Source organism: Helianthus annuus, chromosome 16 (assembly GCF_002127325.2).
Source record: "Helianthus annuus cultivar XRQ/B chromosome 16, HanXRQr2.0-SUNRISE, whole genome shotgun sequence".
NCBI lineage: Eukaryota > Viridiplantae > Streptophyta > Magnoliopsida > Asterales > Asteraceae > Helianthus > Helianthus annuus.
In genome coordinates, this window is record NC_035448.2 from 50774763 (window position 1) to 50794046 (window position 19284).

At 36.2% G+C, this 19284-nt stretch overlaps 2 protein-coding genes, 1 long non-coding RNA gene and 1 other non-coding gene across 4 annotated transcripts; 1 reads left to right on the forward strand and 3 right to left on the reverse strand.

The window, feature by feature from the left end:
* Window positions 1-654: 654 nt before the first annotated feature.
* LOC110919333 lies at window positions 655-1029 on the reverse strand. The gene is made up of 3 exons (XR_004883523.1): window positions 969-1029; window positions 798-892; window positions 655-729 (listed from the first exon to the last, which is right to left on the reverse strand). It is a non-coding gene; the product is annotated as an uncharacterized LOC110919333 (transcript).
* Window positions 1030-1317: 288 nt separating this feature from the next.
* On the reverse strand, window positions 1318-2128 carry LOC110916288. Its single transcript, XR_002579628.2, has 3 exons — window positions 1917-2128; window positions 1796-1853; window positions 1318-1612 (listed from the first exon to the last, which is right to left on the reverse strand). It is a non-coding gene; the product is annotated as an uncharacterized LOC110916288 (long non-coding RNA).
* Window positions 2129-12435: 10307 nt separating this feature from the next.
* On the forward strand, window positions 12436-14111 carry LOC110918057. Its single transcript, XM_022162443.2, has 2 exons — window positions 12436-12913; window positions 13204-14111. Exons 1-2 carry the CDS (start codon window positions 12475-12477, stop codon window positions 13974-13976), a joined length of 1212 nt encoding a protein of 403 aa, XP_022018135.2. The 5' UTR covers window positions 12436-12474; the 3' UTR covers window positions 13977-14111.
* A 1197-nt stretch (window positions 14112-15308) lies between these two features.
* On the reverse strand, window positions 15309-16667 carry LOC110917739 (putative UPF0481 protein At3g02645). Its single transcript, XM_022162195.2, has one exon. It carries the CDS (start codon window positions 16665-16667, stop codon window positions 15309-15311), a length of 1359 nt encoding a protein of 452 aa, XP_022017887.2.
* Window positions 16668-19284: the final 2617 nt, after the last annotated feature.

Consider the following 19284-nt stretch of genomic DNA (forward strand, 5'->3'; position numbering starts at 1 on the left):
AGGGGAGTAAAATGCCATTTTCGTCTCTGAGGTTTGGCCAGTTTTGTGACTTTTGTCCAAAGGTTTGTTTTTCCGCATTTGGATCCAAAAGATTTGAAATCTTGCCATTTTCATCCTGCCCGTTAACTCCATCCATTTTTCTCTATTAAGTCAGGGGTATTTCCGTCTTTTTGTTAACTTAAAGGGCAATTTGGTCTTTTTCACTTTATGTACAAGCATTTAGCATAACGTACATATATTCAAAAGCTCAAAATGCCCTTTAAGTTAACAAAAAAAGACGAAATTATCTCTGACTTAACGGAGAAAAATGGATGAAGTTAATGAGCCGGATAAAAATGGCAAGATTTCAAACCCTCTGGATCCATATGCGAAAAAACAAAACCTTTGGATGAATGTCGTAAAACTGGCCAAACCTCAGGGATGAAAATGCATTTTACTCAAGAGAGAATTATTTACCTTATGGAAAACTTCAGACACAGGGCCATCATTTGCAGACGCACCTAGTTCTTGTTTAACCTTTTCGAGTCCTTTCAAAATGGCTTGCATTTCTACTGCTAAAGACTTCAATTGTATCTGCAATTTAAGCCTTTAGTTCATCGTCTTCTTTACCAGCAATAAAAAAGTGATTATATTTCAAGAAAACAAGCGAATGCAAACCTTCGTTGCAGACTCAAGACTAACAAGATCCACATGAAAATCTAAAAGGTCTGGTGACTTAGAGGCAAGAACCTGTAAAATGATGATATAAGAAATTAAAGTTGTATAAATGGCAATCATTATGCATAAGCAACTTGTACCTTGCAGAGATAATGCATTAAAGTCATCTTGCTGTTAGAAGCTCGTGTATCAGTGAGTTTCAATAGGCTGTCCAACTTGAAACCAACTGCAGAACCTGCAAATTCAGTTATAATTTATAAAACGATTTAGATACGTATTATTCATGTAGTATTCAATATCAATGTTCTTACCTCTAGCAGTTCCTTGATTTAATGTATTTCCCAAATACAAAATTCTTTTCATGATTTCCTTTAATATAAAAGAACATATACATAACTGTCCATAAATTTACATGTTGCCCAGCCCTCTTATAAGTTATTTATATGCAGAGCCTTAAAAGTTTAATGTAATTGCATTTCAAAGAATGGTTCCACAAAAATGTGTAGCTTATCAAAATTAGTTCATTGATAGAACTCCAGATTGCAATAGCTAAGATTACAACTTACATTGCCTTACCAACTTGACTGAACATCACTAATTGCTTGGTATATTTTCATACTTTCAAAGGCAACCTAAAGAAGGAATAAGATTTGTACCTTTTTCACATTTCCATCATCAAGAACATATTAAGTCTCAGTGCCTTTTGAACTTAAATTCCCCCATGAAAGTGCTATCTTAAGAAAATAAAAACCCAAATTAGTATAAGAGATCTTATTTCCTTCCAAGAACACATACACAAAATATAATGACCAAATTAGTAAACCTAAATACAAAATAAAGAAGCGACAAATTCTGAATCAAAATATAAACTTAGCTGGAACTTTGAAGAGCAAGAGAATTGCAGGCAAATCATGAAGTGCACCATCATCTCTCAACTGAAATTCATCACTATTACCTGAATAACAAAAATTAAGAATAGAAGTTAACACACGAAAAACTCGTTCTCATCTGAAAACTATGTTCTTCCAATCCAAAAATTTTTACAAATTTTCCAAAACAAACGTTTAACAACTATAAAATACAAGTTAAAACCTAAAAATCATGAAACCGAAACAAATTTGCCCTAATTTGTGCATACCTGGTGAGCCCTAACGGCGAAGCGAGCAACAACACCGGTCGCCGGAGTATCAGTGGATCTATTAAAAACAGAGCATGTATCAAAATTCAAAACCCTAGAAATTTGACAAGAACAAAACTACCTCAAAGTTGAATTTGGCAACAGGAGGGAGGTCTTTAAGATAATCAGACGGTCGTTTAGCACTACGACGCATTTCTTCTTCGATTAAACGGTCAACCTCCGCTTTGACTTTGTGGTCGCCGTACTCGTCGTCGATGTACGGCAATGCGTCGATTTGTGCGGCGCTGCTGGACCACGACGGCCGTGAAGATGGCGGAGCTTCTAGCAGCATAATTGTGTCTGGAATCGCCAAAGAGAGCAGAGAAACCCTAGATCCAGATCTGGATCTGGAATCGCTAGAGAGAGAGAGAGTGTGTGGTAAGATGTGAGTTGTGAGAGAGATGAGAGAGAATGAAGGGGAAAGGTGGATCCGAGTGAAAAATACATCAGCCGTCAGATCGCGATCCGTGTGAAGACATAAAGGAAATGGACGGCTGATGATGGATCCGGGTAAAAGCTAAAAGTTTTGGAGGGGCATAATTGGAAGTGTAAATTATTTTGTGCTTTAGAGGGTTGTAAACCATGCTTTAGAGGTGTTTGAAGGGAATTTTTATGGACTTTAAGAAGTCCTTCCTATATGTATTATAAAGTAGTATAGATATATATATATATATATATATATATATATATATATATATATATATATATATGTATGTATGCATGTACGTATAAAATGAATTAACGTACGAAGTGTACGAGATTCAGTATCAATGTATGAAAAAAACTTTATATCATGCGAGTTTGGTTTTTGAACCAACATGCGATTTTTTATTAAAATGCGAATTTGTTTTTCTTTTCTTTTGAACATCCGATCTTCAAATTTTTACAACATGCAACCTTTGTTATAACATGCGGATTTGTCATTGCGTACGTTCGTACGTTAAGGCAAAATGTATGATACACTTTTTCTATATATATAGGGGAGGGTTCATTGGGAAACACTAAAAAAGTGGGAACCGGGGAACACTCTTAAAAATTCAACAAGTGTCGTTCCTACATTTTCGAAGGCCCTAATCGAACTACGAAGTGGTGGCCCTTTTTCTACGAGTATAAATATATTTGACATGCTGACCCAAATGCGGAATGTGAATGAAAGTCAAAGACAACTAGTATAAGAAGCAAGATATGATGAGCGAAAGACTAAAAACTGATTATATCGACTTCAAGTTGAAATAATCAGATCATCAGTTCCAAAGGGGTAAATAGGTAATTTGTGGGATTTCTAGTATCAATAGTAATCCCTTATTTTCAATTTCAAAAGCAGCCAAATCTAATTATAATCTAAACATTTCAGAGATTTAGGCAAATATGAAAATTATGAATGTGGCTAGATTTCTTATACAAGTCTATACAACAAATAAAAAAAGAAAATAAAGAAAAACATTACCTGTAAGTGTTTGTATGCTGAACATTCAATACAAGTATCAATATCAATATCCCGCCACTAAGTTCCGAGAACGGAGAATCCACATCTGCCACAAATTCACAATATCAAATCGACAATAAAGCTTTTGCCACAATATCAAATCAAGAACTAAGGCGAGGCATTGTATATCAAATCGAGAACTAATTGTATATCAAAACTACAATCGACGATTAAGAAGATATATAGGTTAATTACTTACATGTAACCTGCAATCGACGATTCATGGTGATTTGTGCGACGATTCTCATGGTGATTGGTGCGACGATTCTTTTTTTCGTCAGTTCCAACTTGAACCTAGCCGCCTTTCATTCTGGAAGAGTACGCATAATGGACAATAAAGAAGGAAAACAGGTCTTTATTATCATTAAATTGAAAATGGGCCTTTATTTCTTTGGGCTCTTTATTATAAAATCAAAAAATGGGCCTAGTATACAAAAAACCTACAACAAATTTGGAAGCCTTCCAATTTGGGTGGCCCTAGCCCTGTGCCTAGGGTTGGAAGCCCATTGGGTCGGCTCTGAATTCAACTTAACATGCTAAAAATCAAATTTTTCTAATTTTTTTGCCGTTTTTCCTTATAAACACATATAGAAACATTTGTAATACAAAAATAAAAACTAAACAATACAAAAAAATCTATTTAAAAAACAGTTAAAAAATATATCTTATAAAATTAACTTAGCATGTTAAAAATTAATTTTTAAATTATTTTTCAGCACTTTTTCTTATAAAAATGGGTAGAAACTATTCCAATAAAAAAATAATTTTTGTAAAAAAAAATAAGCCTTTTTAATAATTTTTTTTATATTTTTAGTTTTGATTTTTTATATTAAAAATGCTTCTACAAGTATCTATAATGAAAAGTAGGGTTGTAAACGAACCGAACGAACACGAATAAGGCCTTGTTCGTGTTCGTTCGTTAAGGAAATAAATGTGTTCAAGAACGGTTCATGAACACTTACCGAACGAGATTTTATGTTCGTGTTCGTTCATTAAGGAAATGAGTGTGTTCGCGAACGGCTCACGAATACAAACAAACACAAATAAATTTGGCGAACGCGACAAAGGATAAAGATAGATGGCCCAGAGAGTAGCACTCGAACTTGCATCCCTTATTGTGGAATGGAGGTCGATCGTATTCGCCAATGTAAATAATGAGAAATGAAAGGGAAATGATGCATAAACAAGGTGAAAGTGAGTTTCCTAGTTTAATTGTTAGGGTAATAAAATAAATAAAAGTTTAATAATATAAAAATTACAAATAAAATATAAAAAAAGTACAAAGATCTTCAATTAAAACACAAACATACGAACATAAACGAACGCAAATCAACGAATGTTCATGAACACCTTACCGAACGTTCACGAACGCAATCGAACGAACGAGACCTCTGTTCATGTTCGTTCATTTAACTAATCGAACGAAATTTCTTGTTCATGTTCCTTCGTTTATTAAACGAACGAACATAAACGAACTTCCCGCCGAACGGTTAACGAACTGTTTGCTGAACGTTCGGTTCGTTTACAGCCCTAATGAAAAGCGTTGAAAAAATTTAAAAAAAAATTATTATTAACATGTTAAGTTAAATTTTTAAAAGTGTTCCTTGGTTCCCCACCTTTTTAGTGTTACCCAATAAAGCTCACCCACTATATATTGTGAATGCTAAAATAAGCAGTGGCAGATTTAAAAACTTTTTTCACTTAGTTTCTTTTGGTAGATTCTCAGTATTTTTTTTTCCAAATCCTACGAGCTTCTCACTAATTTTTCTCAATTTTTTCTAAAACGAATAGGTTCATGGGAACCCACAAAAGTGGCCTAGATCCGCCCATGCAAATAAGTGTTTTATACATCTTCTACCTTATAATAACAAACGAGCGGAATTATAGAGTGAATTTAAGGATTGTCCTTTATCTTTATACTCATTTTCAGGCGATGTCCTTTATGTTCAAAATTAACCAGTTTTGTCCTTTATGTTTTCATATCATACACGTTTTGTCCTTTAGGCCTAACTCAGTTAGTTTTTTCAGTTAAATTTGGTCATATGCTTTGCACATGAGGGCATTTTTGTCAATTAAAAGCTAAGTTCAACGGTAGATTTACAGCTCAAAGCTTCTACAACCTTTGAATTAACAAAAATACCCTCATGTGCAAAGCACGTGACCAAATTTAACTGAAAAAACTAACTGAGTTAGGCCTAAAGGACAAAACGTGTATGATATGAAAACATAAAGGACAAAACTCGTCAATTTTGAACATAAAGGACAACGTCTGAAAATGGGTATAAAGATAAAGGACAATCCTTGAAATTCACTCGGAATTATATTAGGAAACGAGTAGTTGAACCCAAAGAGTTTGACTTTGATTAGCATGTGAAATTAAAGTTGCCTAATGGTGAATCTACATACTTCATGCTGAAACGTATATAATAAATGTAGGATGACTTTTGGTGTATATAAATATAGAAATGGGCATGCAGATGCTATGACACGCAAATAAAAGAATGTTATAAGATTACATCATGAATATTGAATATTGAAATCACACCATATATCCTAAAACAAAGTAATTCATGCGATTCATGCTTCCCAAAAAATTTTTGTTGAAAACATTTTAATAAAACAAAAACCTCAATTTGAAATTGTAATCACCTTAAAAAAGGTATACGAACCAAATTTTGTATTTACCCTCAAAACCAAATTAAAATTATATCGATGACCTGGGGAAAAAAAATCAACGACCAGGCCCAAATAAATTTCTTTAATAGCGGGTATAGCAATACTGAAAAATCGTTAAACAAAAATTCAGGGGTTTACAGTGGTTCAATTGGGTTTGAGCTAAAAAGCCGAATCGAAACAATTCAGCTGCTATTCTTTTCTTTATCCAAATTTGTTGGCATCTCTAAGTAATCTATATATTGAAATAAATATATTATAAAATGCTGTAATTAATATTATGATTTGAATTAAAGACATGATTATTGTATTTTAATAATTCTAACTTTTATCCATTCGCTAACTTTAAGCCTAACTTAAAAAAACTTCTCTCTCACAATCCTAACTTTTAAGAATTTGGCCCCAATCGATCATCTTTTACCTAGTTTAGATCGTGGGGTATGGTGGGGCTTGGGTTGGGGCATTAGTTGACAAGTGGATCTTGAATATTACTGATGAAACACCGATTAACACAAGGTTTATCGATGGGGTTATTTCGTCTATGGGGTTCAACCTCTTTTCTTACTCGTAACAATGGCTCGGGACCTACAAAACAGTAAACGCCGTCAATCTCGTTAAGAGGGGGAGAAAGGGGATTTCCCTCTTAACCAGGCTCCGGCGTGAGAATAAGTACTGTTCTGAGAGAAATAAACAGTGTGTGTATAGAGTGAGGATGGAGAGTAAAAGATCCTGAACCTGAATGATGAAGGGTCCTATTTATAGCCGGAGGGTGAAGAAGGAAGGAGCAGCTGTGCCAGCTGTGGGCGCGTGCCAGCTGTCCGACCAAGGAGAATATCCTCTTGGTCTGCTCTGTCACGGCAGGTGTAGTGGTACACGTGGCGTTCTTACATTTGCCCACGCTGGAGACCTCGTACTGGTATTGTCGGCTCTGCTCCCTGATTTGTCGCAGGCCTATGTGGCGTTCTGCGAGTGGTGACACGTGTTGTCCTTTATGTCTGATAGAGCATCTTTGGCGCCAGCTGTAAGTCTTCCAGAAGTTTCTAGAAGCTTCTGGATTGTTTTGCTGATGTGGACGCCTTGTATGCTCAAAAGTGGTGTGGTCCCTGCCATGTAGGCAGGGAATTGGGACCATAACTCTTCAATTACAAACCCAAAGCCAAGTTTTAAAGGGGTATGGTGGGGCTTGGGTTGGGCGTGGCTGGGCTGGCGTGGCCTAGCCACATCAACATTTTTTTTAATATATATATATTTATATTTATAACTACATAAATAATAAACATACATATTTTTTTAAAGTACATAAACATACATAATAATTATCAAAATAAAAAACAATCATTCTTCGTCGGTTTCAAACCCAGGAATCGTTGAAACATGTTCCACCAAATGAGATCGAAGGTTGTGATGTATATCCCTTGACTTGACCAAAAATTCATTTGCCGCTTTATCTTGGTCTGTTACGTTACCTACCTGGTTGGGGGTCATCGTCATCATAGTAGGTAACGACCGCTCTACCTTCATCCTCCAAAATCATGTTGTGAAGAATGATACATGTGTACATCACGTTTCCAATCTGATCCTTGTCCCATAGTCGACAAGGCATTGCCAATATTCGCCACATTTTCTTCAAAACACCGAATGCTCGCTCGACGTCTTTACGAGCAGCCATCTGGACCCTGTTAAACTTTAATCTCTTTGGATCTGTGGTACCGTGTTTTGTGAACGATTTTAGAAAAAACCCCCCACTCTGGGTAAATCCCATCAACTAGGTAGTACCCATACACGTACTCAACCTCGTTTACAAAGAAAGTTCCTTTGGGTCCTATACCATTTACCCGATCATTGAAAAGTGGCGAGTGGTTTATGATGGTAATATCATTATGTGAACCTGGCATACCGAAGAACGCATGCCATATCCAAAGATCTTGGGACGCAACCGCTTCAAGCATGATGGCTGGACTCCCGTGAAATCCACTCGTGTGAGCGCCTTGCCATTGGGTAGGACAAAGTTCCCAAGCCCATTTCATACAATCTAAACTACCTAGCATCCCGGGTAGCCCATGATAATCTGCGTGATGTTCCAATAATTGTTGCATGTCACTGAACGAGGGCTTTCTCAAATATCTTTTCCTATAAAGTTCTAGAATACACGAACAAAAGTTGTGAAGACTTTCTCTAGCTACACGTGCAGACATTTTTAAATAGTCATCCATAATGTCCGAACTATTGCCGTACGCTAACTGCCTAAGTGCGGCCGTGACCTTTTGCCACGTACTAAATCCTAATTGCCCGACTACATCGGGTTTTTGTTGGAAAACACATACTTCTCCTCAAGATCTCTAGATATCCTTAAAAATAATACGAAAACGACGCCTAAACATTTTTTCATCATACTTAGGTTTCGCTGAGAAGTAATCGCTTACCAACAAATCGATAGCGGTGAGCCGTTCACGAGCGATGTACCTTCTCCTGCGTTTAGGTTGTTGAGTCTCTTCCTCCTCCTCTTCGTTTTCCACGATAGCTTTCACCACTGTCGCGATCGTTTGTAGAAATATTTCCGCACCATTGTCAGATGATGATGACGATTCAGTATAACTTGAAGAACTCATGGAAAGATTGTGTTTTATGTGTTTGATATTGTGTGAGAAAAATGATAAATATGGTAAGGTATTTATAAAGGAAATTTTTTTTAACAATAGCCCCAACGGCTAGCCCAACGGCTACTTGGTTTGGCCATTCACAGGCCGCCATGTCACTTGCTAGACCCGCCCCACGCCCGGCTTGAAACCCAAGCCCCAAGGGCCACGCTCCAACCCAAGCCCACCCGGGATGGTGGCTTGGGCGTTTTCCCCCAACCCACGCCCAAACCCCCGCCCCATACCCCATGGTCTTATAACCCAATTAGTTTTTTGCTGACGTGGCAGCTCACATGACACAAACTAGTTACTGACTGATGTGGCTGCTTATATGACTCAAACCTAGTTATTGGATTTTAATAATCCTAACTTTCAACACCACCACAACCATCAACAACCACCACCAATAGTCGCCGCCACCACCATCAATAACCATCACCCACCACCGCCACCATCAACAACTACCATCATCAACATCAACCACCACCACCATCAGCGGCTGAAGGTGGTGGTTACGGTTGTGGTAGTGGTTATTGATGGTGGTGGTGTCGATGGCTAATGGTAGTGGTTGTTGATGGTGTTGGTGAAAGTCAGGATTATTAAAATCCAATAAACTAGGTTTGTGTCACATAAGAATATACATAAACAGCCACATCAGCCAATAACTAGGTTTGTGTCACATAAGTTATCACAACAACAAAAAGCTATCCGGGTTATAATCCAGTTAGAAAATGATCGATTGTGACCAAATTCTTACAAGTTAGGATTGTCAGAGAGATTTTTTTAAGTTGAGATTAATGTCAGCCAATGGCTGAAAGTTAGAATTACTAAAATCCAATAACTCTTAAATTACTAATTTTATGATCATCTTTGAGTTAATTGGTAGCATTGTAAATAAATTCAACTTGTTTTATTTTAAATTTGCTCACATAAAAACCAGCATACTTTGTAATTTTTCTCATAAAAGTCTCTCCATTTTTTTCATGTACAAAACCAACATACTTTCTTTTTTGTCTCGTAAAAATCCTTCCATTTTTTTGCACATAAAAACTTACTTTTTTTGCTCTACAAAAACCAACATACTTTTCTCTTTTATCATACAAGTTCCTTAAAATGTTAAAATTTTTAACAAAAAGAAAATCTCGTAATTATGGCCGGATAGAATCAAGAAAACATTATTTGACAAATTATATTATTCTTGCGGAAAAAATATTTGTTTATAACCTTTTAGCGTTTTAAGATTTACAGATACCAAATTATTTTTTTTTGTTGTAATTTTATTTTTGTGTTATGTGATTCACATTTATGTATTTTTATTATATTTTTTATAGACTAATATTTATTGCTATCAAATTATTATTGAATTTAAAATGGAAAATGTCATAATCAAATTAAAATATTAATTCATCTCAATGCTTTTCTTACATGGTAATAATGAGTAAAATAAAATATCCACAATTTTGTTTAAATTTAACATTTAGAGGGACTTTTATATGCAAAAAGTTGTTAAGTGACTTTTAGGAGATAAAAAGAAAGTATGTTGGTTATTTTTAGATAAAAAAAGTGGAGTCATTTTCATATTTTCATGAAAAAATAAAATAAAAAGTATGTTTGGTTTGTTATAATATTTGTCCTTTAAATTTAAGCGAAGAACCACGGACAATTATGAACACATTTTCTTATTCATGTTCGTTACAAAATTACGGTTGTAGGTTTGTCCATGTTTGTTCATTTAATACAGGACAACAAGGGTTTTCGGATTTGGCCTAATTATTAAAAAAAAAATATACAAACTATTTAGAAAAATAACCAAATATTAACTTTATTAACTTTTTTATATAAGTTTCTCAGGTTAGAGGTTATGTTTACCTACATCCCACCCTCTCTAGGCCTACTATTAATGGTTTTGCTATTTGTGAAATTTATAGTGTACAGTTATTATTTACTATAAGAAATAGCCGCATTTGGGGCGACACTAATAACGGCTACATCGCTAATGTTGCTGCTAATAATGTGGAACTGGATCGCGCGTCCCTGGGCGCGATCTGGCCTATTGATATGGATAGATCCAACGACACGTTTTTATAGTACTAAAGTCATTCGCGGCATTAGTAGCGGAGACGTGTCGTCGCTAATGACACTAAAATGATATAAACGTCAAAATTTCTCTCCCCCGTCAGGGTTCTTCGCTTTTTTCTGGATCTCACAAAGGCGCAATTCCCCCTAAAAGTTAGACGTGCCAAGTGTATCAAAGTGGGTTCGAGTCCCTTTTGACAATTTGGTAAATGTTGTAGATTGGTAAATGTTTTCGAGAAGTTTAAAAGTGTTAAATGATCTAGCTTTTTGTTTAAATGGCTCATATTGACCCGAACACACTTAATACACATAAAACATCAAACTTTAAGTTTGAATGGGTTAAAATGACCAGAATGAACTTTAGTAGACCAAAAGTTGGATGTGTTAAGTGTATCAAAGTGGGTTCGGGTCAAATTAATGACTCATTTGGTAAATGTTATAGATTAGTAAATGTTTTAGACAAGTTTAAATGTGTTTGAACTGATAATATGTTGGTTTAAAAGTGTTTGTGCTGATAATATGTAGTTTTGTCTTAATTTATAATGCAATGTATACCAAAATAAGGATTAAATTGAGTGTTTGTTTCAAGACCCGAGTTTTATAGAACAACTCTCACAATGTATGGATTCAAATAAGGCATCAAAGAAAGCCAATGAAGATGGTACGAACGAGGAGGACAAATGCTTAAATGGACCAACTAGTTTAATGTTTTAATTGTTTGTCTTAGGGCAGGCGGGGTGGTGCGTGATACCACCCCATCACTCGTTATTCTATCACTCTACACCGCCGCCGCCCCTTTCTATCACTCGTTAATCTATCACTCGTTGAGTGTATAACGCGTTGCAAATCAAAAAATAGAACGTGTGTCTTGTACATTGTGCATTAATATTTGTACAATGGAATCCCTATCACTAGTTATACCACCCCCACTACATTTCTATCACTAGTGATAGAATATTGGGTGCTGACATGGCATGATTTGATTGGGTGCTCCCATCACTAGAATCTATCACTAGTGAACCACCCCTCCTCCCCTTATGATGTTTGACTTAAACAAGATATTTGAACTAGTTAATGCTCATGTAATTTTATACCTTTAGACATATTGAATGTTTGTAGTATGTAACTAAAAAATCTGTATATATTTGTATTAGCTGCAAAAAACTGGAAATTTTGAAAATGAGAAGAAAAATACGCGATACAGGTCAAAAAGCAATAGCCGTGACGATTTGGGTCATTAGCGGCGATTTTGGACCAACAGTGACGAGGTATTAGCGGCGAGTTGTTGAACAGATCAAATGTCAACTATGTAAATAAACGAATAGAAACTTTGTCGGTTTTTGTAGTGCCGTAATACGACTAATATATGGTGGCTTGCAGAACGCTGCGGTTTGTTTATGGCGCTAATAACTGATGCTTTCACTGTTGAGTACCCCACAAGCTTTATTCCATTCGTAGAAAGTTGTATTTTTTTATTTTTAATTTTTTATATACCCTTCAAATCGACGAATGGATAACTTTGATAAAAATCAATTTAAAGGGATGGCAATGATACCCAAATCTTAAGGTAATACCATCTTTTCTTTAAGATTGCGTCCCTAGATTCATGCCTTTATTTGCCTATTGGGATCCTATAAATAGGGAGGCAAACAACGTTAACAAACACACACTCGGTAGGAATATCACAAATACTGAGTATACATTTGCAATCTAATTAAACTACAATGGTTGGGTCAACGGTTGGTCATGTTACAATACTTGTGGTGTTGATGATGATAGGTTTCGCTCAGTCAGCGACTCCACCGGGGATCGCTAAAAACCCAACGGAAGCAAAATGTGAGGACCCTAGCTTCAAACAATGTCACAACTTGGTGCATGTTTGTCCTAAGTTTTGTGATAATGGCTGCTACGTTCATTGTCCCTCCTGCAAACCTATTTGTAACAACTCCACCATGAAATCCCCACCTCCCTATGTTACTCCACAAAGTCCTCAGTCGCCTCCTACGCCTACACCGCCTTCTCCTTCGTCTCCTATGCCTACACCACCTTCCCCTTCGCCCCCTACATGGACGCCTCCGGCCCTTCAAGGAGCGAAAGCCAGGTGTAAAAACCGAAACTATCCACAATGTTATGCCACCGTGCATGCCTGCCCTCCTTCTTGTCCAGGAAAATGCGAGGTCGACTGCGTCTCCTGCAAGCCAGTTTGCAGTAAGTGCTACACAACTAATTTATCTTGTTACAGGTTATGCATGAAAACTGATATTTAGTCTATGTAAAAAATTAGCCACCAAACTAAGGTATCCAGTATCTTAGCGGTTTGAGGACCAGGATACAAATAATGTAAAATGTGTTATCTATAAAAATTTATAGCTAGAACAAGAGAGGGATAAAAATGTGTTCAGACCCTCCAATAGTTTTGCTATTGGTGGGATTTTAATTATACACAATCAGTTTCAGTTACATAAATACGTATATATTCTTACTTTGGTAATATGCAGGCTGCGATATGCCTGGAGCGGTATGCCAAGATCCACGTTTCATCGGCGCCGATGGCATTACTTTCTACTTCCATGGAAAGAAGGATAAAGATTTTTGTCTTGTTACCGACGACAACCTACACATCAATGGCCACTTCATCGGCAAAAGGAACCACAACATGGGCAGAGACTTCACTTGGGTTCAATCCATTGGAATTCTCTTCGATAATCACAAACTACAAATTGGTGCTCTAAAGACATCCACTTGGGATGACTCCATTGACCGTATCTTCATCAAATTTGATGGCGAAAACATCATTCTACCCGAAACCGAAGGTTCCAAATGGCAGTCTTCCTCAACAACAATCACTCGGATTCAAGACACAAACGATGTCATTGTTGAAGTTGAAAACATGTTCAGGATCTCTGCCAAAGTGGTTCCGATAACAAAACAAGAATCAAGAATCCACAATTATGACATAACCGATGACGATTGCTTCGCTCATCTTGATCTCAAGTTCAAGTTCTTCTCGTTAGGTGACAAAGTTGACGGTGTTTTGGGACAGACTTACAAGAGCAACTATGTGAGCAAGGTGAAAATGGGAGTGCTGATGCCTGTTATGGGAGGAGATGATAAGTTTTTGAGTGCAGGATTATTTGCGACGGATTGTTTAGTCACTAAGTTTAAGGGTGGAGCCAGCATTGAAGAAGTTTCACCCTTGAACATGCAATTGCCAAGCGTGAGGTGCCAAAGTGGAATATTGGATGGGCGCGGTGTTGTATGCAAGAAATAGATTGTTCTTGTTCTTGCATGTTAGTATGTTACATAATTATGTTTTTAACAATATATGTGTTATAAGAAGAATAAGGAGGGTAGCTAGCTTCCAAGCTATATTGACAAATAAATGAATGGTTTTATTTTCATGATATTGATTTGGTTCTGGTGCAACATCAATAGTTTTTATAAGGTTTAATTCTTTCATTTTTTTATGTAGCGGTTATTAGTTAGATAGTAAACTGACCATGACATAAGGACATGGATATAGCAGTGATTTTCTAACTTAAGACTAGGGGTGTGCACGGTTCGGTTCGGTTTGGTTTTTGGGCAAAATCAAAACCGAAACCGAAATGTCGGTTTTTGGTTTTTCAAAACCATTCGGTTTTGGTTTTTTTCGGTTTCTACACCGGTTCAGTTCGATTTTTCGGTTATTTCGGTTTTTGAAACAAAAGTAAGTAAGATGCAAAAATAAGAAAGCAAAATTCAAAATTTAAGAATCTTTCTTATATGGCTATATTTAATTTATTATACTTAATCTTTTTAACTAATAATGTTTACATAAACATAACCTTCTAATCTATTTTTATGTTTCTTTAAAGTTTTTATTAGGACCTTTTTTTTAAAGATTTTTAAGAAATCTTTTTTTTTTTTTTTTGAAAAAACCTTTTAAAACTCCTAGTTCTCACAACTCAATGTTGTTCTCATTTTACTCTTTCCCTCTATATATATATATATATAGGTGAATTATATAGAGAAATACTACTCTAGTTAAAGAAACTTAAGAAACCCAATTGTGTGGATACAAAAAAGCCACATGTTAAAATTTTTTACAGTCAACTTTTTCTGGATGTGTATACACTTTTTGTTAGAAGAGAGAAGAAAGAAAATTTGTGAACGTGTTATATTTTTTTCAGCATTGTATTTTTTGAACTTCATATCTTACACGTCTTATAGGTTTTGAATTAAAAAAAATGTCGCATGCAAAATTTTACATCAGGTGTAAAAAAAAATTTCATCGACGTAACAAAAAATTTACATCAAGCATAAACAAAACTTACATAAGGAGTAACTACCGACTCGACAAATTTGTTTGCCTTTTCTTTTACAGATGTGTTTATAATATTTTCATTTACATTTGTAAAAAAAATTGTGGCCCAACTCGCGCGGAAAGTAGAAGTTTTCATGGTTCTCACAACTCGTGGTGGTTCTTAATTGAACCAAAGCCTGATGTAACTGATTACTAATGTAACTATAAACTTCAAATCCATTATACAACTTGTATATTACATCACTTGAACTATTATCAATACATATTGCTATGAAAGAAGTTAAAACTCACAATCTCAATCTATTTGTCCCTTTTGGCTGGGTTAATGGTAAAGATGGTCTGAAGCACGGCAAGAACAAACAAGAAGACTCCAGCTAGTAGAGCAATTATATTCCATGGATTGTTGAAATAAGTACGCCTCAACCATGCAACATATTTTGACCAGTAACCATTGTAGTGGTGATTCAATTCCTTCCATTGATCTGAGTAAAAAAAATCTTTCAAGGCAACTTCTTTGCATATGCTATTTATCATATTTGCAGCCTCTTGGTTTGAGCCTATATTGTTAACAAGGACTTTTGATTTTACTAATTTAGCAATGTCCTCTTCATTATCAATTAGCATATCCATGGCAAAGGCATATGATGTAATATACTGGCTTATGTGTTTAGAATGCATCAGTAGTTCATACGCGATGAGGTTTCTTAAAACCAACTCAGTGAAATCATTAACATCCAATACTGGCATTATGAGAGTAGGCCTACCCCAGGGGAAAGAAAAGCATGGCAACCTATATTTTTTCACCTCCATTACCAATGGCCATTCTGTATCTCGGACACGGTTAAAGTTCACCCCTGCCCTGTCCAGTTCTACAGCTGAGGGAAATCTTGAATTTGAAAATTCTAATGACTTAGCTTTTTGGTACTGATACTGGTAACATTCATGGAGAAGGCCAAGAATATGATGGTGAGTGGCATTTGAGTTGCTCTTAAGTTTGTGCTCTTTAAAAGGGTTAACATGTTCTATAGCTACATGGATAAGATCAATAAGAGATGTTGTTTGATCAAATTTAGAAATAGTGCACTCAAAGATTTTCTTTAGGACATCGAAGGGGATTTGGTTTTCTAGCAGCACAAGATCATAAAATGTAAACTGGACAAACAGCACATTTCCCATTTTTGATTCTTCACATTTCTTAATCCTGTACAAGAATTCGAGTATGAAACAACCATCCATAACCATCATTTCGGCAAGTTCGATGTTATTGTAGCTTATTGCCTCGGCATAACAAGACCTGATTTGGTCTATTGAAGCATTCACCATTCGAGCACATGCTTGTAGTGTTTCCTTTTGTGTGGAATCTAAACGACTTAATAGACTGACCACATGAGTGGCTTTTTCTTCTTCACTTGCCTGTAGATTTTCATCTTTTCTGTGCAGAGGCCCAATAGAGACCATCCGAGGCTTGAATGAATTTTTGTTTTGATTCCTAAAGGTTCTAGGAATCATGTAAATAGATGGTGAAGAGTGTTCAGTCTGATTTCTTCCTTTTTCTAAACATTCAATAAGACTGTTAACGATAACATCTACATCTCCAAGCCCCACTGGAAATGTTTGGTTTAATTCCTGTGAATAGAATGAAGCAAATTGAATTTGCATATCTAAAAAAAAGAAAACACAAGAAAGTCACTGCAAAAAACAAGCACTACACTATCAGTTACAGCAAGAACTAAAATGAAACTTAACTAACAACCACCAGATTATTGTTGTCTCCAAAACCGAGTGTTGGCTTGTTCTGGATTATCGATCGCAACCTGGGCTTTTAATTGGTATCAGGGTAGCAGGTGACAAAGAACAAAGGGCAGCAAGCGACAGAAGAAACTACAATCGAAGATCATCAAGCTCAACCAAGGAAGCATCACAGCCGAAGATCAGAGAGATATCTTGCAACCGTTCAAGTAAAACAATAATCAACCTCAGCGATTTAGGCTGCCGTTACCAAAGTCTACATCCCAACAGAATAGCTGGAGCTTCTGACTGATCACGCAAAAGAAATTACATGATCACAAGGAAAAAAGAAAGAGAAGAATTAATAGCGGTGGAAGAGTGGGCTGGTAGTCGGTAACGCGGATAGCAGCAATAAACTACTGTGAAGTGTGATACATGCGGCGACAATCGGTAGTTAACACGGACGGAAACAGTTGGGACAAAGAAGCTGCCTATAGGATCCCAGTATCAAGAAACACAAGAATCATTTATTAAGGAACATATAATTAGTTGAATTGGAAGAATCAAAGCAACAATGTTCATGTTAAATCTGGGTATAGGATTAAAGAGATGAACACAAAAGGAATTCACTGATTCTTAGATTTATTAATTTTTGTGAATTAATAAATCTATTGAATCTAAATCTGGTTTCTGTGTATGAATATTAGGGTTATAGAGTAAAATATGAATATGTTCTTATGTAAAGAATTGGTAAATAATAAACTGTAATAATTGATACATATATACTTGAGCGGATGTATGCCCATAACCGCCTCTAAAGTTTAACTATCACTAAACTTATAATAACATATTACAGTAACGTATTCTATTAAATAATATCTAGCTTATATTGTCTAATATTCCCTCCTGTAAGCTAGATCATAACCACATAGAGAGCATCTTTAAGTCGTTTGAAATCCTTTAATTGCAGTGCTTTGGTCAGTATGTCCGCTGCTTGTTCTTTGGTGGTGCAGAATCTGACTTCTACCTCATCATTCTTGATTAGTTCTCGAATGAAATGGTACTTGACCCGTATGTGCTTACTTTTCCCGTGATAAACTGGATCTTTGGCCAGACTTATAGTCGACTTGTTATCACATAAGATAGTTGGTGGGCAGTCTGTGTTGATGTTGAGTTCATTGAGAACTCCTTTAATCCACAGAGCTTGACATCCAGTTTGTGAAAGTGCTATATATTCTGCTTCGGTTGATGATAGAGCCACTACCTTTTGTTTTCTTGACTGCCAAGCTATTGCTCCTGATCCGAGGTTAAAAACATAACCTGATGTGCTCTTGCTGTCGTCTACACTACCTGCATAGTCACTGTCGCTGTAACCCACTAATTTGCCTTTACTTCCTTTCGAATATAGAATTCCATGATTTATTGTTCCTTTGATATATCTTAATATCCTTTTGCTTGCCTCCCAATGACTTCTTTTTGGTCTCTGCATGAATTGACTAACTTTATTTACCGCGAACATTATATCCGGTCTTGTGTTGGTCAGATACATTAGACTTCCCACTAGCATTCGGTAAACGTTTTGGTCCACTTCATCTTCATGATCTTCTTTGGATAACTTGAGTCCATACTCCATTGGAGTTAGAGCTTCACGGCAGTTTTCCATCTTGAATTTTGCTAATAAATTCTTTGCATATTTTTGTTGTGTAAGCATAATGTTTCCATTATCATTTTTAATCTCCATACCTAAGAAATAGTGAAGGGTGCCTAAATCAGTCATTTCAAATTCACTTTGCATGGATTCCTTTAGTTGCTCAATCAAGGTCAGCGATTCACTTGCCAATATAATATCGTCCACATACAGACATACTATTACCCGAGACTGACTTGTAATTTTGGTGAACAATGTATGCTCGTGTACACACTTCTTAAACCCATGAGACCTGAAGTACTCATCGATCCTACTGTACCAAGCTCTCGGGGCTTGTTTTAATCCATAGAGAGCCTTTTTTAGACGACATACTTTTCCTTCTTCTCCTTTCTTGACATAGCCTTCAGGCTGCTCGGTGTATACTTCCTCCTTTAACGTTCCATTTAAGAAGGCTGTCTTCACATCCATCTGGTGCAGATGCCAACCGTATTGTGCAGCCAGTGCCAATATAAGTCTAATGGTGTCGAATCTTATTACTGGTGCAAACACATCTTGGTAATCTACCCCATACTTTTGATTGTATCCTTTAGCAACGAGCCGGGCCTTATACTTGCTAACATTTCCGCTTTCGTCATATTTAGTCTTAAAGATCCATTTCACACCAATAGGCTTTTGATTTTTTTGGTGGATCTACCAGATTCCATGTTTCGTTACTATGTATTGATTGCATCTCCTTGTCCATTGCATCCTTCCATTTTTTATCCTGAACAGCTTCACTATATGTTACTGGATCGGCATCAGCATACAAAACAAAGTCTGCCATTTCATTTTGCACATCTTGAACTCCTTGATACAATTCCTCAACCTGTGTGTCTGTAAGAGGTTGAGTGTTTTGATAGA